This window comes from Lotus japonicus, chromosome 3 (genome assembly GCF_012489685.1).
Source record: "Lotus japonicus ecotype B-129 chromosome 3, LjGifu_v1.2".
Classification (NCBI taxonomy): domain Eukaryota; kingdom Viridiplantae; phylum Streptophyta; class Magnoliopsida; order Fabales; family Fabaceae; genus Lotus; species Lotus japonicus.
In genome coordinates, this window is record NC_080043.1 from 32,672,272 (window position 1) to 32,693,015 (window position 20,744).

General features: G+C 36.5%; 2 protein-coding genes across 2 annotated transcripts; both read left to right on the plus strand.

Moving 5' to 3' along the window:
- The first annotated feature begins 7,053 nt into the window (after positions 1-7,053).
- Positions 7,054-9,749, plus strand: LOC130749412 (uncharacterized). Its single transcript, XM_057602768.1, has 3 exons — positions 7,054-7,960; positions 8,519-9,268; positions 9,394-9,749. Exons 1-3 carry the CDS (start codon positions 7,316-7,318, stop codon positions 9,490-9,492), a joined length of 1,494 nt encoding a protein of 497 aa, XP_057458751.1. The 5' UTR covers positions 7,054-7,315; the 3' UTR covers positions 9,493-9,749.
- Positions 9,750-13,805: 4,056 nt separating this feature from the next.
- On the plus strand, positions 13,806-16,392 carry LOC130749411 (uncharacterized). Its single transcript, XM_057602766.1, has 3 exons — positions 13,806-14,602; positions 15,161-15,910; positions 16,036-16,392. Exons 1-3 carry the CDS (start codon positions 13,958-13,960, stop codon positions 16,132-16,134), a joined length of 1,494 nt encoding a protein of 497 aa, XP_057458749.1. The 5' UTR covers positions 13,806-13,957; the 3' UTR covers positions 16,135-16,392.
- Positions 16,393-20,744: the final 4,352 nt, after the last annotated feature.

A 20,744-nucleotide genomic window follows, 5' to 3' on the forward strand; every position in this document is an offset into this window, starting at 1 on the left:
TTTGAGAACGTGTGAGCGGAAATTGACGCGCATAATCACGCTCACTACAGAGTAACTCGGCTACTGTTTATTATAGACCGTAAAACCGTCCCCTTATATGTTTTGGAGAATTTGAGGTTTCGTTCACCAATCTTCTTATTAGTTAATCAGTCGTTTGCTTCGCATTTCAAACACTTCTATTTTATCTTTATTTATTATTTATTCAACCGAATGAATTTCAAACAAGTGATTCAAGTTAAGACTTTTCCGCCACTATGCTCAGCGTATCAGACACTTCAATTTCGTCCGTTGTTTAATATATTTTAAATAATCAACGTATTGACCCACGTATAAAAAAAAACGTATTGATTGATGTATCAAATACGATAAATCCGTCCCCTTATATGTTTTGTAGAATTTAAGATTTCGTTAACCAATCTTTTTATTAGTTAATCAATTGTATACTTCGCATTTCAGACTCTTATATTTCATCTTTATTTATTATATTTTAAAAATTAAACGTATTAATTTACGTATAAAATACGACATACTTATTCCCCGTGCATCGCACGGGTAAAAAAACACTAGAATCAAACATAAAAACTACATCAATCATGTCATAACAAATATAGCTTGAAATTTGGTTAACCAATTTTTTATTAGTTATTCAATTGTACGAAGTTCAATCTATGCCACAAGGGTTTTAATTTAAGACTTTTTGTCCACTTTGTTCATCATTTCATACTCTTCTATTTCATCAGTTGTTTATTATATTTTTAATGATCAAGGTATTAATTGACCTATCAAATATAATAGATGTATTCCCCGTGCAACGCGCGGGTAAAAAACACTAGTATATATCAAGAGAACTGAGGCCAAAGCTCAGGAAAAACAGGGGAAACTGATGATTAGTAGACCAAAAAGCTAATCATCTTTCACTAAACTCAACCCCCAGAGAGAAACACCAAGAAAAGCCCCAAAAAATACCTAACCCAGGGAATACAGCACAATCAAAAGGAACCACGGGCAAACCACCAAGAAACCTCTAAAAACCACTAACTAAGCCTACGGGAGCTGATATTAGCTGCTATGCTTGGAGAGCCTCATCGTCAGAGCAAGAGTAAGACAAACCCAATCGAACCCCTATGGCCAGCGCCGCTCTCGCACGCGTCATAACACCCAAAGGACCCTTGTCTCTCTGAGGATCAAAAACCACCAATTGATTCTCTGCAGCATCCAAAACGCCCTCCCTCGAGCTTGGGGAGGAAGACCTCATAGGCTCCAAACCCATAGACGAACTCACCCCTTTCCTGGGTCTCCCTCGGGGGCGAGAAAAACAACCCCAAGAAGTCCCTTCCCCAGGATCAACGACTAAAGCACTGCCAGTAACATCGTCACGGGTCTTTTTTGGACGGCCACGTCGTCTAGGAAGCCCCAACGATCCTACTGCAGCATCAACAGAGGTAAGATCAGCCACCTCAAAAGGTGAAAGCCTAGAGCAGTTTCCACCAGCAACCGGAGAATCAAGTCCGGCCAAGGAAGAGGGATAGGGGAGCGCCTCAGTCACTTGGACAGCATCACTACCCAGTTCCTATACAGACAGATCCTCACCACCTTCCAATCTGCTCTCCTCAAACCGCCACTCGGGAAACAGAGCATCCAACGACATCCTATTTTCCTCCTTCACTTCGCATTGAACCCCCACAGACCACCGGTCAGCGATGAGCTCCGGGAAAAGAAATTCCACCGGCAGCCTAACACGATATTTATGGTAGTCTATTGTTACAAATTAGAGATTATTAATTTTATTTGAAATGTGTTGACCATCAATCATAATTAATGGACATAATCAATGCAAAAAAATTTAATCCACCCTACCCCTTCCGTATTTTAATTGATTGAATTATGAAAACAATTAAGTGTATCTTTTGATGGGAATAGTTACAATAACCTTGAACGAGATCAACCCAGTCAAACATATTTTCACTAAAATAATTACTTTAATGATTTAATTTTATGTATAATTATGATGACCATTTAACATTAATTGGTTAGGTTTTTTTTAAAAAAAAATATTGAGTGTTGGAAAATTAAATAAGGAAAAATTAAATTAAATTAAATAAGGAAATTAGATTAAATGATTAATATTGAGTGTTTATTTCTGTGTTTTAATAAATTGATTTGACATAAATTTTCATTTTTTTTAGATTTTATAAAAATATTTTATAAAAAAACTGAATTAAAGTATTTTTTTGTCTCAAAATCAGCTCTCTTCTTGATTTGTTCTAAATATAAAAAAAAGGAAAAATTCTTAAAAATAGAGCTTAACTGAGGATAATCAATGTGTCAAGCTAAAAAAAAGTGTGGTACCTGCATATCACGTTAAAAACATAGTTTCACAACATGATGTACCACCGATATCAGTGGGATAATATTACTCCCTCTGTTCCTATATATAAGTCTCAAATAACTAATTCTCTTAGATTGTGAAAAGTAGTTACTAGTAATAAATTTGTAAAAAAAATGATTTACTTTCCTAGATTACCCTTATTTACTTTCATACGATTTTCTCTCTCCAAGTTAATTTTTTTAGAAAATAGAAATCTGATATTAAAGGATAAAAGCAAGGGAACACAACTCTCCCTTGTGAGTTCAATAGTACAACACAGTAGGAACAAGACAAGAGACACTACAAAGAAAAGAAATACAAGCAAAATAGGAACAGAGCATAAAAAACACAGGTCCAGCACGAAGTAGCAGCACCAGCATGGGTAGCCATACTCAAAGAAAAACCAAGGCGCGGCGAGAGCCCCAACAAGAGAGTAGAAGGGACAGAAATCTGGGATAGCAATGGGCAAAAACCAAAAGCGCTCACGAAGGGTAGCCAACCTGCAAGTACAGCACACACAGCAGCAAATACCAGATTTGAGGGTGAACTTGAAAAAAATTATTTAATGCTTCCTAGATATTAGAAAGTGACTTATATTTTGTAACAATTTTTTTTTCAAAAAATGTGACTTATAATAGGGAACGGAGGGAGTAGTATTTTGTGTGACATTATAAATGCTCTTAATTGTATATTGTAATAAAAACTAATTCTGAAATAATCAAGTTCAAAATTTGTGGAAAATTGATACGATAATTGATAATATTGTTGTTACAAATATTTCATTAATAACTTTATTTTGGAAACAATTTTAAAAGTCATTTATTTCAAATTTTCGTCCCTCAAAAAATCAAAAAATAAAGTCGATTATATGTTTGTATAAACGTTTATTAGAAATACGGTTGTATGTACTATACTGTATGAACTATGTACCTGGACTAATTAATACACGTATATGTATACACACATCCTATAAAAAACTTCCACGGGGAAAAATATTTTACATAAAAAATAATTCATGTAAAACCTAATAATTTTTGCTAACTCTTTATTCACCTTCAACTCTTATGTCTCATAGCTCTTACCAGTTTTGCAACTCTGGGTAACAAATTTTCATCTAATTTAAGTATGTTTTTCACAATTTAAAAAATGTTTTTCACAAAATATTTAGGATTAAATATATATGATGTTTTTTTCAAATTTTGCAAGTTGTGTGATACTCATTGTTATTTTGCTTGGTTGAATACTCATTTTTGCGAGATCGTCGATTCATTATTACGCGCCTAAATAATGAGATCAATATTCACCGTGCAACGCACGGGGTAAAAACGCTAGTAGAATAAGAAAACTGATAAAAAGAGAACTCTCACTTAGGAAATAAACAAACCCAACCAAAGTGGTTTAAAACCCTCTCGCTTAAGAGAGAAACAAACCCACAGTGGGTAGAAATCTCTATCTAAGAGGAGGAGGAGATAATCTTGTTACTTCCGTAGTACCGAGCACTCATTACCAGGGGCGTAGCTAGGATTTTCATAAGAGGGGGGTCGAGGTCGCAAAGATTATGAGCATATTTGGATACACGATAAAAAATTACGATATAAAGTGAAAATTATAATGGGCGGAAGGAAAAATTAAGAAAATTTGATTTTATATATTTCTACTGCGTATCCTAACATGCATTATGACTTATAACAAGATACAATAATTTTTTCACAAACACTACATATGCAAATCAATCGATATATACCTAATAATTTTCATAAGTAGAATACATAATCTGTTTGAGTGCAAATATACAATAGATATTAACAAACTTATAAACTTGTTGAAATTGTAAGTCAGAATGAATAGAAAACCAAACACTGAGTCTGTTTGATTTATCGTTGGATAAAATTACATTGAGAAACAATGCAGTTTGATATAACTTTTTGTTTGATATAATTAAATTCAAAAGAATTAATTTGTATTTCTGAATGGTGTGTAAAAGTAAGTATTAAAAAAAGAATGTTATTTGTAAAGTAAAATCACTTTTTCTGAACACATTTTTGTAAGCTTGGAAACACATTTTAATTCGAAAAAAAATACTCAAACGAGATGACATTAATATACAATACGATATATACGAATTTCTCCTCAAATACATAGTAACTAAAATGTGCATTTATTACAATACAAGCAACTAGCTAGTGGTATTTCGATTCTAAACCAACTCCATCATTTGTTTTGTTTTTAAAATTTCACAGAGCCATAAGACATTATATATACTATTAGGAGTCAAAACTTGGATATAACAGTATCCATTTTTTATAAAGTTAAACTCTAAAGTATGGGTAATTAACCATACATGGATAAGTGACATGATTTAAATGGAAGAAGGACTGAACACTTCATTCACTGAAAAAATTTCTAAGGATGAGGAGCTTCTACAAAGGAGATAGAAGGTTGATCGAGAATGGGGAGCCCCCACCCTATGGTGAGCAAGGCAGTTGTGGCGCCCATAAGAAATTGAAACTCTAGCAGAACTGCTATGCGAGAAAAGAGGTTAACAAACAATGTTTATAGTTTTGTCAACATATGATAAATTTTGATTAAACTTCTTTTAAGTAGGAGAGTCATTTTAAAAGGTAAAGTAAGTCCATAAGACCATAAAAAGTATTAATTTTTCCATTGATAATTATAATTATGATCACGTGAAGAACAAATTATGATGTTCTTTAAATTTTACTAACTTTTAATTTTTAATTTTTTTTGAAAAGAACTTTTAATTTCTTTAACAATAGTAATTATAGTTTAATTTATCCTAAAGTGAATCTTCACAGTAGTGGCAAAGCCAATTAATTTAGCTATTTTAAAATAAAATAGTCACTTTGAAAGGTAAAGAAAACATAACAATCAATTACATATTTGGGAGGAAAAAAATCAATAAATATAAATATATATATATATATATATATATATATATATATAAAGGAGACTTGTGTTTTTGCACTCCTTTACATTATATGCATTATTAAATAGTAAAACATTTCTTTTGTATTAATACATTTAATAATAAAATTTCTTTAGCCATAATCTATTCAACTACCTATTAAATTGTAAATGTCACTTTGAACCTTTGCATTAAATAGATTAAATTAAAATATTAAAAAGTAACAAAATTTCTTAAGCCACAACAAATGACCTTCCTGGTAAAAATATTAACACTTATTACTTAATATTTTTTACGTAATTTAAATATTTCAAATTAACTTAATAATTTTTATATTATTAAATAAATAAATTTTTAATTGTTAAAATTATTTCTATGCCAATAATTAAATTTGAGTAGTATTAATTATTTATACAAAAATAACTATAATAATATTTATTGAAATGTTTTAACACAATTTTTTTTATATTTATAATAACAAAATATTTTTATTTTTATTTAATTAAACTATAATAATTTTTAAAAATATTGTAAGTAAACCCGTTTAACGCACGGGTATATCAATGACATATTTGGGAGGAAAATAATTTCCTTGGATTATGGACATTTTCCTCTAATAAATGTTACTGTATGAAAAATGTTATGAATGCTCACTATCTAATACTCTTTTAGCAATGTTCTGAAAATCGGACCAGTCATCAAACCGGTCGAGGCACAGGTTCAAGGTTCAAAGGTCGAACCGGGGTCAAACCGGGGTTCGACCGTGGTAATATAAATAATACATTACATATATGAATATAGATAATATATGTTATTTTAGTGAATAATGAATAGATTATTGATAAATTATAATAAAATACTTTTTATTAAATATAAAAATAAAATAAATATAATATTACAAATTTACTCAAATTATTACTTAGTTTATGTCATTAATATGTACATACTTGTAAATTTATTTTTCTTCTATATAATAATAATAAATAAATATAATATAAAATATATATTAATGTTTGATAAATAAAAACAAATATATGTTAAGTAATATGCATATATTATTAAAAATTGTTACTTAAGTTAAATATGTGCCTTGAATGCAAGATTTGTTTTCTCAATCACTATGTACTTATAATAAATATAAAAATACACACAATCTATCCCAATAAAACTTGTGGCCTAGTGGAATACAAACCTTTTTGGAACTCCAAGGTCCCAGATTTAACCCATAGTAAGGACAAAATTTATTCTAAAAATAATTTTTTCTCAAACCGTTGACCGGCCGGTTTAGACCGGTTTTCCCGGTTCTTGACTCACTGATTCATCAGTTTAATCAGTGAATAATTAGTTCATAGAATATATAAAAACTTGTGTAAAACTTTTATTTGTTCTCAAATTTTTGTTTTGCAAATTTTCCGATGTACCGAATTTTTTTTTTTTTTGTTTTGCTTAGAACTGCATATAACTTTAATTTTGAATTTCTAATTCAAGAGATAAATTATGTATGGTTTTCATTTTCAAATTAGAAGACAAGTACCGTTCCCATGAATATGATATATTTTACTAGTGATTGATTGCAAGACATGGCAGCATTTGAATCCATCTCAGAAGACATTTATGGGGTAAAACTACTGCTTCACTTCCAAAGCTCTTATGAAACCTTAAACTTTAATCAACCGAGTTAAATGCAAGCTTCCCAAACATGCAACATGAGAACAAATAGGAAAGTTACTTGCAGTTCACTATTCCAACACAGATGCAATAAGAAACAAGACCATTCTGTTTTTCTCACAGAAACAACAAAAACTATGACTAATCCAACAAATTAAGGAAATTTCACCCTTATTTCCTTCCTCTCTTCACAGTTTCCACTGATCTCCAACTGCAACAACCACACCATTAATAACCCTGCCAGGAATCAAATGCCATATCCAAAAACCAACCAACACAAAAGAGATATTTCATATTAGACTTTGCACTAACCTTCTGATCATTCTTCCCTTTTTGTTTTTCTTTTATTCTGTATGGCTTCTAAGCAAGAACCAAATTTCCCTCTGAGACTCTTGGTGGACAAAGAAAGAAACTGTGTAGTTCTAGCTGAAGCAAACGGTGACTTCATAGACATTTTGTTCAGCTTTCTCACCCTTCCATTGGGAACTATCATTCGCCTTGTGTCAAAGAAGAAGCTACATGATCCATCAGATGAGACTGGTTGCATTAACAATCTGTACCGAAGTGTCAAAAATTTTGGTTCTGAGGTTTTCTGGAACCATATCTGCAAGACAATGTTGCTTTCTCCGCGCAATCCTTGTGAGGCCCTTTGCCAGAAGCTGAAGCTGAAGATTGATGATTCAGAGCCCACTAAGTTCTTCATGTGTAGTAGTTGTCGTGTGGGGAGTGATGTGTTGTTGAGTACATTTTCTGGGGCAAGTTGTTTTTCATGTGGGAAATTGATGGACAAAGAAATGAAGCTGCATGGGGATTCAACTGAAGAGAATCATGGTCATGGAGGTGGTATTTTTGTTAAGGGGGAAACTATGTATTTAATCTTTGATGATTTGAAAGTGGTTCAAAGTTCTCCTGGAAACTCTGTTCAGCATCTTCTTCAACTTGGCTACAAGAACTTCCACAAGCTGATAGAAATGTCTCCAAGTGTTGGCATGAGTGAGGTAATATTTCTTTTGATTCATTTGACATGCTAAAGATGGTTTATTACGATAGGAAGCAATTTTATACCAAACAAAAACACTAGTATCTAAATAAGGGAACACGATATTTATCCTAACATACATCTTCCCAGAATTAAGGTTTGCCATACATGTGACAACGTCTAAGAAACAGAACATTTTAGAATAGAAATAAAAGGAATAACATAACATTCAAAAGATAAATATATACAGGTCACATGGACTAAATAGGCCACCACAGTCTATAGCATACCTCCGGGACCATAGGTCAATTGCATATGCACTTACAGGTCGCCCATCAACATAGTCCTCACATGGACAACGAGAATCAAACACACAACATTTCGAGGGGAATTGGTCTGTCATTACTCATTACCAACGGAAGTTAACATGTGTTTGATAAAATAAGAGTTTTATGAAAACAGTATTATAAACCTTAGGTTCTTGTTTGAAAGATCATTGAAAACAATATAAGAAATTAAATATGAAAGTTTCCTGGATTGATAACTATTGTGCCTATACCTCTATTTTTCTTTTCAGATTCTAGGCTTGCTAAAGCAAGCATTAACCTCCAAATCTCCTCTCAGTGATGTATTCTTGGCAAATGAAGAATCTAAGAAAATGACCACTTTCTCACCAAAACTTGGACCCAAAATTGTAAAGTGCATTCATAACTCTGTTATAAACCTTAAGGTAACCGTGAGAAAATCAAGGAAGAAGATACTGTACGCTGAAACTGAGGGAGATTTTGTTGACTTTCTATTCAGTTTCCTCACAACACCTCTAGGGTCAATTCTAAAGCTATTGAATGGAAATTGTTCTATGGGATGTGTGGATAACTTGTACAAAAGTGTGAAGGATCTAAAGGATCTCAATCCTTCATTGTTCACAAGACCTCCAGGCACTGATCCGTTATTGGATCCACCGGTTGCTTCTCAATTTGGTTGTAGGAGGCAACCACTAAACCATTTTGAAGATGAAAGTCCTAGTTACTGGTATGGCACTGGTGTGATTAAAAATAATATCTGCTATGCAAACAAGAATGGAGTAATTTCAAAGAAGAAAAATCTGATCCACAATCCAGAAGACATGAAACTTTTTGAGCCAAGGTCCCCTGATGGCACAAGAGAATTCGCTGAGGGATTTGTGAGGAGGCCATCACTATTTGTTGTGTGGGATGATCTTCAAGTTACACATTTAGCAAAAACATCTAGCATTTCATTTCTGCAAAAGCTGAATGTACCATTGGATGATTTAGAGGAGCATGTAGTGAGCATTGGGGAGACAGAGGTAACTCTCCATTTTTCACTAATTTTAATTATCTTATGAATCAAATCAAATACTTGAAAATTTAATGATTGACAATAGGTTTAATGAGAATTAGATGACTAATTTCATTGTGTTAACATTATCAGGCACTAAACTTGTTGGGAGCTTCTTTGACATCCAAAGCTGCTTTGACAGATGGCCTGTTCTACCTCCTGAAGAAGCCAAAGGAAGAATCTACAGCTTGAAGTTTTTTTTAGATGTTGATAAGGGGCTGAATAATAGAGCAATCCTGCAAATGTTTGATTTCAGACATATGTGCTACATTTGAGTGAACTGAAATGTATGGTGATGTGATTTTTAAACTCCCTTGTTAAACAATCAGTTTGTGTGCTATGTAAGTGCTATTAGGATTTAGGACAACACAGTCTTGAAATTGATTGTTGCTCATGAGATGAATTGAGAAATCTGGTTAAGGAATTGAAATTTCAGGTGGTGTTGTTGCCTTGTTGGGATTACAAAGAAAAAAGTTAATGATAAGAAGAAGAAAAAAGCATAAGGGCATGATTTCAAAGTACTGCATGAACACTACAACCAGTAAGTGCACCTAGGATATGAGGAACATGATAAACATTAAAACATAAATACAACATAGGATAACTAATTCATCTTATTGATTAGGTTGTTGATAGAACCCTCGTGTTCCCTGCATCTCCACCATCCTCGTATAAGGTTTTTGATTCTTTCAATTTGTTAGAGTCCCACATTGGCTAGAGATGTGGCCAAGCAATTGCTTATATATGGTTGTGCAAACCTTAACTCTTGAGCTAGCTTTTGGGTTAAGTTAGGCCTCCTTCATGGTATCAGAGCCAATGGTTATCTGACCATGGGCCTGGGCCCCTATCCTAGATCCATTTGTTGTGGAGACCTCCCATATTTGGGCCACCCGTTTCATTCCACGCTCCAGATGTTCTACACTGGGCGTGAGGGGGTGTGTTAGAGTCCCACATTGGCTAGAGATGTGGTCAAGCAATTGCTTATATATGGTTGTGCAAACCTTAACTCTTGAGCTAGCTTTTGTGGTTGAGTATAGGCCTCCCAATTTCTAATACAATTCATCATCTGATGGTTGGTTGAGTTGAAAGGGTGTTAGAACAGCAACCTGTATACCAGAAGAATACCAGAGAACACTAGAGGGAGAAACAGACAATCACAAGCAATGGAAAACACAAGATACTTGTTCCCGTAGTTCGGCCAATTTACCTACCTCTGCCACTACAGAGCAACTGTAACTCCTTTTGATTGATTAGGTTTCAGATCCAATCTCACATCTAGGTTTACAGTGTTACAAGCCTTTATGTAGGAATACTAATAATCCAGATTACATAAATACTCCTAGATAACCCGTGGTCATTCCCGTAACATTCTAGCAACCATATATTGCCTCATGTGCATTATATGGAGACCATCCTTGGTCTCAAGTACATTTGATCACTATGAGCCATACTCAACAAAGGGCCACATAAATCTGACAACTTGGTCGAATCGGGGACCAACCTTGTCAATTTGATACACCATATCTTCAATGCATACAATACCTAACATGCTATTTGTACCTAAGGATTAATGTCTCCTATTGTCACCTGAAAAACCTCAACCCTGTTGGGAAATAACACAGCTGAAGAAGTAAAAATAAATCAGGAGCGCAATCAACAACATAAGAATATAACGTGGAAACTCCAAAACCGGGGAAAATACCACGGCCGTTGTCAAAACCGACAACGAGAGAATAAACACTATGTGAAAATTATTACAACACATAGACTTCACTCTCAACCACCCCAGTACACCCACACTCTCCAAAGTAAATATTTGAACTACATCTCACAATACTCTAAAACAAGAGCATAAGAGAAAAAAAGAAAACACAAATATAAACTTAAAGTGTTTTCAGGTGCTACATCTTTGGTGTTTTGGTGTGTTGAAACAAAGAGCTTGAGATCCCTATATATAGTCATGGACCCTCCCACCCCTCACTAATCTAAGCGATGTGGGACTTCTCCAAGATGCATAACTTGATCTTTTTTCTCCTTCATTAGCAATGTGGGACTTACATTGCAATCAACCCCAACAATCTCCACCTTGATTGTCATGGTCTTCAATCTTCATTGTCTATACCGACAATCATTGTCTTCACCGACAAACATAATTCGCATTGTCTATATACCGACAAATTAAATTATCATACTCCACCATAAAAGAGTACACTACACTTGAAACTAAACCATCCCAAGAATTTTCTTCACTTGGAACTAAACCATTCCAAGAATTTCCACATGCCGAAACCTTGCTGAAAATCTATGGTGGAACTTCCATGTTGGCTTTCTCCGGAAGTTCATCAGCCATCGACATAACCACGTACCTTGCATCAATGCCAACCAATGCCCGCACGCTATCACCACACACCTTGCATCTATATCAACCAATGCCCGTGTGCCACCTGAACAATTTCATGCCCAGAACGCCTTGTGTAATCATGATTGCATCAACTCCTCCATCACAGCATCATCACAGCTGCAGCTGCAGATCGACTGTAAACCGTGCACCAGGTTGGTTCCCAGAAAAGAGAGGTGTCTTTCCAGAACCTCCCAAAACAACACTTCACAATGTCACACTTCTTCAGCACCTTCGCAATACCACACAAAGTGATATCCATCGAACCGGAAGCTCTGATACCACTTGTTGGGGAGAGTCATGGCGAGGACCCATGGGGCAAGGCTGAGGGAAACACCAAGGAGATCCTGGACACCACATCTTAACCCAAAACCTTAAGGCATTAGGTTTATGGGTCACATCTCTTATAAACTCTCCCTCTCACCTTGACTTCTCCGATGTGAGACTTGACTCCAACACTTGATTCCAACAATCTCCCCCTCAAGTGTGAGTCTCTCAACCACATCACCCATGGTCCTCCCGTCTGCGGAAGCTATCCACCTTGATTGTAATGACCAAAATATCATAAATAATACATTAAAATGCATGCAAATAAACTAGAAAAATAGCTATAAATCTCGGGTCATCACACCCTTATACTCAACGGCAGCTTGTCGTCAAGCGAAAACTTACGAAAGCTTGTCCTCAGGCACAAAATAAATCAATTCCAAATCAATTGCCTGCATTTTCAAAACATAGGATACACAACCAACAAAGAAAGATTAGTTCATGAGCATACTAGTTAAGAGAAACAAGGAAAACAGACCAGGGAAATTGAAATCAATAGGATAGTGAGACACAAAGTTCACATCAAAACTCACAACAACAATCACCAATTATTTAGTGCATCTAACAGTACAAACATTATGCTTTAGTTCTGATAATCAATCAAATCTATGTCAGACAGTGTCATGCTATGCAACAAGAAATAGATTCACACAAGTTGTAACTTGACCAAGGTGTAACTTCAGGTAGGATATGAAAAAGATAATACACGACTACACACACAGACAACTAAGTCATCCATTTCTTCTTTCACTCCGGAGCATTCATTTAAAGCACTATCCTTTCTCTTTTCTCTCCTCTTTTTAGGTGCAAACTTTTCATTTTTAGCCACCGGCGACCACCGCCTTTGTTCCGGCGTAACATGATGCCGGCGACCCTCTACACCCAGCTGCAGTGCTCTCTGAAGCAACAACTGCCGCTCTTAAGGAGGAAGCAACGGCGAAGCGTGCCACTGGAGGCTATCACCAAGCTCCAACTCCTCCTCTCGAGCCACCAGCGAGCGGCTCCAACCCCGGTGTGAAGGCCACCGCAGGTATTAACCATGGTGGTGAAGAATCTTTATTTGACCCATCAATGGAAATGGAGCTAGATGTGGTTTTGGAGAAGACAAGGCTGAAGAAGAAAGATAATGCTTTGAACAATTCATCTACATCTACTGTATATGAAAATGTGCCTTTAGATTTGCATTTAAAGACCCATGTGGGTCAGAGTACTTTGACAAGCAAAGTCATTGACTCTTCTCTCAATACACAGCCATACCATGTGCCAACGGCAGACTCCCTTCCTCAAGACCCATTCCCTCCACTTGTTTCTCACGCGGGACCCATTGGCATAAAAGACAAGACCCAAGTTGAGCAAAGTAGCACTCCTAGTCCCACCCCAACGTCACAATTCAATGACCCATTCAAGATTCAAGATACAATCTGAAAATCCTATCCACTACTCTCCAGGGCCAATTAATCTTCCACGTGGGACTCCTCAAATTGAAGACATTCCAACGTCTTCTTCTACAAGCCTTGAGGACAAGGCTTTGTCTCAAGGGAATGGAATTGGTAGCTGTATTAGGCCGGTCCACCACAAATACAAACAAAAGAGGAAATCCAAGAGAAAGAAAAAGAAACCTGATCACTTGAAGGATTTTATTTTAAAGTAATAGAATCAAAATAGCCAATGGGCCTTATCTACTAAGAGTACTTAAAAGAAATAACATTGGACTAAGCCCAATATATGGGCATTCTCTGTAGGTTTTTATTTCCAAGCTATAAGTATTGTACTGTTCTTTATTTTACAGTTATCAAAGAAAACGGCTTCAGCCAAATTTACTTGCCTTTATCGTAATTTTTCTTCTTGCTGCTAGGTTAGCTCTGCTAGGGTTCTTGGTGAGATTCTTGAGTCTTACCATTCTTCCCCTTTTGTTTTTTTTTTTAATTCTGCATGGCTTCTAAGCAAGAACCAAATTTCCCTCTGAGACTGTTGGTGGACAAAGAAAGAAACTGTATAGTTCTAGCTGAAGCAAACCGTGACTTCGTAGACATTTTGTTCAGCTTTCTCACCCTTCCATTGGGAACTCTCATTCGCCTTGTCTCAAAGAAGAAGCTACATCATCCATCAGATGAGATTGGTTGCACCAACAATCTGTACCAAAGTGTTGAAAATTTTGGTTCTGAGGTTTTCTGGAACCATATCTGCAAGACAATGTTGCTTTCTCCGCGCAATCCTTGTGAGGCCCTTTGCCAGAAGCTGAAGCTGAAGATTGATGATGCAGAGCCCACTAAGTACTTCATGTGTGGTAGTTGTCGTGTGGGGAGTGATGTGTTGTTGAGTACTTTTTTAGGGGCGAGTTGTTGTTCATGTGGGGAATTGATGGACAAAGAAATGAAGCTGCATGGGGATTCAACTGAAGAGAATCATGGTCATGGAGGTGGTGTTTTTGTTAAGGCGGAAACTATGTATTTAATCTTTGATGATTTGAAAGTGGTTCAAAGTTCTCCTGGAAACTCTGTTCGGCATCTTCTTCAACTTGGCTACAAGAACTTCCACAAGCTGATAGAAATGTCTCCAAGTGTTGGCATGAGTGAGGTAATATTTCTTTTGATTCATTTGACATGCTAAAGATGGTTTATTACGATAGGAAGCAATTTTATACCAAACAAAACCACTAGTATCTAAATAAGGGAACACAATATTTATCCTAACATACATCTTCCCAGAATTAAGGTTTGCCATACATGTGACAACGTCTAAGAAACAGAACATTTTTGAATAGAAATAAAAGGAATAACATAACATTCAAAAGATAAATATATACAGGTCACATGGACTAAATAGGCCACCACAGTCTATAGCATACCTCCGGGACCATAGGTCAATTGCATATGCACTTACAGGTCGCCCATCAACATAGTCCTCACATGGACAACGAGAATCAAACACACAACATTTCGAGGGGAAATGGTCTGTCATTACTCATTACCAACGGAAGTTAACATGTGTTTGATAAAATAAGAGTTTTATGAAAACAGTATTATAAACCTTAGGTTCTTGTTTGAAAGATCATTGAAAACAATATAAGAAATTAAATATGAAAGTTTCCTTGATTGATAACTATTGTGCCTATACCTCTATTTTTCTTTTCAGATTCTAGACTTGCTAAAGCAAGCATTAACCTCCAAATCTCCTCTCAGTGATGTATTCTTGGCAAATGAAGAATCTAAGAAAATGACCACTTTCTCACCAAAACTTGGACCCAAAATTGTAAAGTGCATTCATAACTCTGTTATAAACCTTAAGGTAACCGTGGGAAAATCAAGGAAGAAGATACTGTACGCTGAAACTGAGGGAGATTTTGTTGACTTTCTATTCAGTTTCCTCACAACACCTCTAGGGTCAATTCTAAAGCTATTGAATGGAAATTGTTCTATGGGATGTGTGGATAACTTGTACAAAAGTGTGAAGGATCTGAAGGATCTCAATCCTTCATTGTTCACAAGACCTCCAGGCACTGATCCGTTATTGGATCCACCGGTTGCTTCTCAATTTGGTTGTTGGAGGCAACCACTAAACCTTTTTGAAGATGAAACTCCTAGTTACTGGTATGGCACTGGTGTGATTAAAAATAATATCTGCTATACAAGCAAGAATGGAGTAATTTCAAAGAAGAAAAATCTGATCCACAATCCAGTAGACATGAAACTTTTTGAGCCAAGGTCCCCTGATGGCACAAGAGAATTCGCTGAGGGATTTGTGAGGAGGCCATCACTATTTGTTGTGTGGGATGATCTTCAAGTTACACATTTAGCAAAAACATCTAGCATTTCATTTCTGCAAAAGCTGAATGTACCATTGGATGATTTAGAGGAGCATGTAGTGAGCATTGGGGAGACAGAGGTAACTCTCCATTTTTCACTAATTTTAATTATCTTATGAATCAAATCAAATACTTGAAAATTTAATGATTGACAATAAGTTTAATGAGAATTAGATGACTAATTTCATTGTGTTAACATTATCAGGGACTAAACTTGTTGGGAGCTTCTTTGACATCCAAAGCTGCTTTGACAGATGGCCTGTTTTACCTCCTGAAGAAGCCAAAGGAAGAATCTACAGCTTGAAGTTTTTTTTAGATGTTGATAAGGGGCTGAATAATAGAGCAATCCTGCAAATGTTTGATTTCAGACATATGTGCTACATTTGAGTGAACTGAAATGTATGGTGATGTGATTTTTAAACTCCCTTGTTAAACAATCAGTTTGTGTGCTATGTAAGTGCTATTAGGATTTAGGACAACACAGTCTTGAAATTGATTGTTGCTCATGAGATGAATTGAGAAATCTGGTTAAGGAATTGAAATTTCAGGTGGTGTTGTTGCCTTGTTGGGATTACAAAGAAAAAAGTTAATGATAAGAAGAAGAAAAAAGCATAAGGGCATGATTTCAAAGTACTGCATGAACACAACAACCAGTAAGTGCACCTAGGATATGAGGAACATGATAAACATTAAAACATAAATACAACATAGGATAACTAATTCATCTTATTGATTAGGTTGTTGATAGAACCCTCGTGTTCCCTGCATCTCCACCATCTTCGTATAAGGTTTTTGATTCTTTCAATTCATCATCTGATGGTTGGTTGAGTTGAAAGGGTGTTAGAACAGCAACCTGTATACCAGAAGAATACCAGAGAACACTAGAGGGAGAAACAGACAATCACAAGCAATGGAAAACACAAGATACTTGTTCCCGTAGTTCGGCCAATTTACCTACCTCTGCCACTACAGAGCAACTGTAACTCCTTTTGATTGATTAGGTTTCAGATCCAATCTCACATCTAGGTTTACAGTGTTACAAGCCTTTATGTAGGAATACTAATAATCCAGATTACATAAATACTCCTAGATAACCCCTGGTCATTCCCGTAACATTCTAGCAACCATATATTGCCTCATGTGCATTATATGGAGACCATCCTTGGTCTCAAGTACATTTGATCACTATGAGCCATACTCAACAAAGGGCCACATAAATCTGACAACTTGGTCGAATCGGGGACCAACCTTGTCAATTTGATACACCATATCTTCAATGCATACAATACCTAACATGCTATTTGTACCTAAGGATTAATGTCTCCTATTGTCACCTGAAAAACCTCAACCCTGTTGGGAAATAACACAGCTGAAGAAGTAAAAATAAATCAGGAGCGCAATCAACAAAACAAGAATATAACGTGGAAACTCCAAAACCGGAGAAAAAACAACGGCCGTTGTCAAAACCGACAACCAGAGAATAAACACTATGTGAAAATTATTACAACACATAGACTTCATTCTCAACCACCCCATAACTCCAGTACACCCACACTCTCCAAAGTAAATATTTGAACTACATCTCATAATACTCTAAAAGAAGAGCATAAGAGAAAAAAAGAAAACACAAATATAAGATGATGAAGATATATAGAAAGAAAAGATGAACATAATATATTTTTGGGTTTTTGGATTTTTTATTAATTCTTTTTCCAGATTCTGTTAAGTTTTTGGACGGAAGATCAAATTTGCTAACGGAGAACAACGTTGGGGTCCAAAAATGCAATTAAATTTTGTTAGGGACCAAAATCGTGGGAAATGTAAAAGTGGGGGACCAAATGTGCAATTAAGCCAAACTTAAAGTGTTTTCAGGTGCTACATCTTTGGTGTTTTGGTGTGTTGAAACAAGGAGCTTGAGATCCCTATATATAGTCTTGGACCCTCCCACCCCTCACTAATCTAAGCGATGTGGGACTTCTCCAAGATGCATAACTTGATCTTTTTTCTCCTTCATTAGCAATGTGGGACTTACATTGCAATCAACCCCAACAATCTCCACCTTGATTGTAATGGTCTTCAGTCTTCATTGTCTATACCGACAATCATTGTCTTCACCGACAAACATAATTTGCATTGTCTATATACCGACAAATTAAATTATCATACTCCACCATAAAAGAGTACACTACACTTGGAACTAAACCATCCCAAGAATTTTCTTCACTTGGAACTAAACCATTCCAAGAATTTCCACATGCCGAAACCTTGCTGAAAATCTATGGTGCAACTTCCATGTTGGCTTTCTCCGGAAGTTCATCAGCCATCGACATAACCACGTACCTTGCATCAATGCCAACCAATGCCCGCACGCTATCACCACACACCTTGCATCTATATCAACCAATGCCCGTGTGCCACCTGAACAATTTCATGCCCAGAACGCCTTGTGTAATCATGATTGCATCAACTCCTCCATCACAGCATCATCACTGTTACACCCCGGTTTCTCAACTGAGGAGTCACATTAGTAACCTAACAAAGTCTAAGGACTATTCTGCAATCCCTAAAATCCAAGGGTATTTTTTGAAAATGAGAATGAATACCATAGGGTTGGAAACACATGATAACTTTATTTAAATAACCTGTTTCCCGATATATAGTAATAATAGTTTACAACACCATAAGTAAGATTCAGAATAAACATGCGCACTTTAACAGTGGCGGAAGCAAGGCTTTAATAACAGAGTTCTCATATAGAAAAGGAGACTCATACATAGTCCACAAGAAGAGAAGCAAAGCTGCTTCTCACACCTCTACTCCACCGCTTACAACTCGATCTCCAACTCGAGCAGCTAAGCCTCGGCGGAAGGATCTCCATCGCCTAATAGCGTTAAGCGCCCAAACAACAAGTAGCAAATAGAAAGGGTTAACTCCATGCAATTACCATGTATAAAAGAGAAAATCATGCTATTCAAATTTAATTACCTAGCATGGTAAATGAACTAGCAACATAACTCAACTCATATATCAACAACTTAACATAGATTAACTCAGATAATAATAACCTCAGCAATGTAACATCAAATCAGATATCAATAAACCGATAACTAAAATCCAACAACATAGGGTCAGGTGTTAGTTCCCTATAATGCAACTATATGTTGCTACCAAAATGGATCGATCGGTAACGTCTCTCAAGACGGGACAGACGTGGAACGACAACCACTGAATGCCACTAATAACGCCTCAAAAGACGGGACAACCATGTGGAACGACAACCACTGGATGCCACTTAATAACGCCTCGAAAGACGGGACAGACATGTGGAACGACAACCACTGAATGCCACTAATAACGCCTCAAAAGACGGGACAACCATGTGGAACGACAACCATTGGATGCCACTTAATAACGCCTCGAAAGACGGGACAGACATGTGGAACGACAACCACTGAATGCCACTTAATAACGCCACAAAAGACGGGACAACCATGTGGAACGAAAACCACTGGATGCCACTTAATAACGCATCGAAAGACAGGACAACCATGTGGAACGACAACCACTGGATGCCACTTAATAACGCCTCGAAAGACGGGACAACCATGTGGAACGACAACCACTGGATGTCACTTAATAACGCCTCAAAAGACGGGACAACCATGTGGAACGACAACCACTGGATGCCACTTAATAGCGCCTCGAAAGACGGGACAACCATGTGGAACGACAACCACTGGATGCCACTTAATAACGCCTCAAAAGACGGGACGACCATGTGGAACGACAACCACTGGATGCCACTTAATAACGCCTCGAAGGACGGGACAGGCATGTGGAACGACAACCACTGCACTGCCACTAAGTTCAGCCCTATATGCCAAAATCAATCAACAATAATCACGTCTTATCCACTTGAAAGCAGTAATGACGAAAACCAGTAAACGGCCGAAGCCTCTCAGAAAACGGAGACACACGTCTCAATAAGTTTACTCGGCCGAAGCCTTCAGAAAACATTTGGCACAAGCCTCAGAAACAATCAACATAAGCAAGCATACAACATTGCAAGCATAATAATCATAATCCAGTGCCAATCAATATAAACATCTTCATCTCAAACGCAGGCAGTGCGATAAAAGCAGGCAAGACTCAAATGACGCTCTAAAACCGAGTTACCCTTACCTTCGTGAGTAGAAGTTGTGCATGGAAGTTGTGAACCTAGAACAAGGAAACACAATCATCAACACAAGCCTCACTAGGAGCAACACGATCTAATAATACTAATCGAAATCGTAAGGAAGGCTTTTAAAGCTTCAGAGCTCACATTTGGGCACGAATGGACAACGGAGACTTCGTTCGCTAAAACGAGCATAACTCGAGCTACAGAACTCGGAATGACACGAAACCAAAGCAAAAATTTCGACAATCGAAAGAGCTACGCTATAGCTCAGGTCATAGAGACCCAAAAATTATTTTTGGACACGGTACCCTAACAAATAGGTTTCGGCCACTTTCAAAAATAGGGTTTCTGAACTTTTTCTTCGATCTAAATCGATTCCCAGGTATTCTTAGGCGAAATCTAGGCCAGGGAAACTCTCAGAAAATTATCGGATCGAAACTCGAACAGGGGTATTTTGGTCAAGATTTTTAGCTCAGAAACTTAATATCAGAATTTCGAAAAACAAATTAGATGGGGTCGACACCAACAACGATTATGACGACTAATCCTACTAACCCTAAGCTCAGTCGAGGGTTTTAAGTCGAAAGGGCGAAGCTTTGCCAAAAAATGGGTTTTTCGAGCAGAATTGAAACTCGGCGACAATTCGGCGATATTCGGCGAAATGTAATCCGCTAAACATGCTCTTGGGCTTGCAGGGAATAAGTTTAGATAGAAAGATCGAGTTATTTGGACAG

What these genes read in the sequence shown, in the direction of transcription:
- LOC130749412 (XM_057602768.1), top strand. Translation starts at nt 7,316, where the DNA reads ATGGCTTCTAAGCAAGAACCAAATTTCCCTCTGAGACTCTTGGTGGAC. An exon ending in CAAGTGTTGGCATGAGTGAG is followed by an intron (nt 7,961 to 8,518) that starts GTAATATTTCTT and finishes TTTTCTTTTCAG; the next exon opens with ATTCTAGGCTTGCTAAAGCA. An exon ending in TGAGCATTGGGGAGACAGAG is followed by an intron (nt 9,269 to 9,393) that starts GTAACTCTCCAT and finishes TAACATTATCAG; the next exon opens with GCACTAAACTTGTTGGGAGC.
- LOC130749411 (XM_057602766.1), top strand. Translation starts at nt 13,958, where the DNA reads ATGGCTTCTAAGCAAGAACCAAATTTCCCTCTGAGACTGTTGGTGGAC. An exon ending in CAAGTGTTGGCATGAGTGAG is followed by an intron (nt 14,603 to 15,160) that starts GTAATATTTCTT and finishes TTTTCTTTTCAG; the next exon opens with ATTCTAGACTTGCTAAAGCA. An exon ending in TGAGCATTGGGGAGACAGAG is followed by an intron (nt 15,911 to 16,035) that starts GTAACTCTCCAT and finishes TAACATTATCAG; the next exon opens with GGACTAAACTTGTTGGGAGC.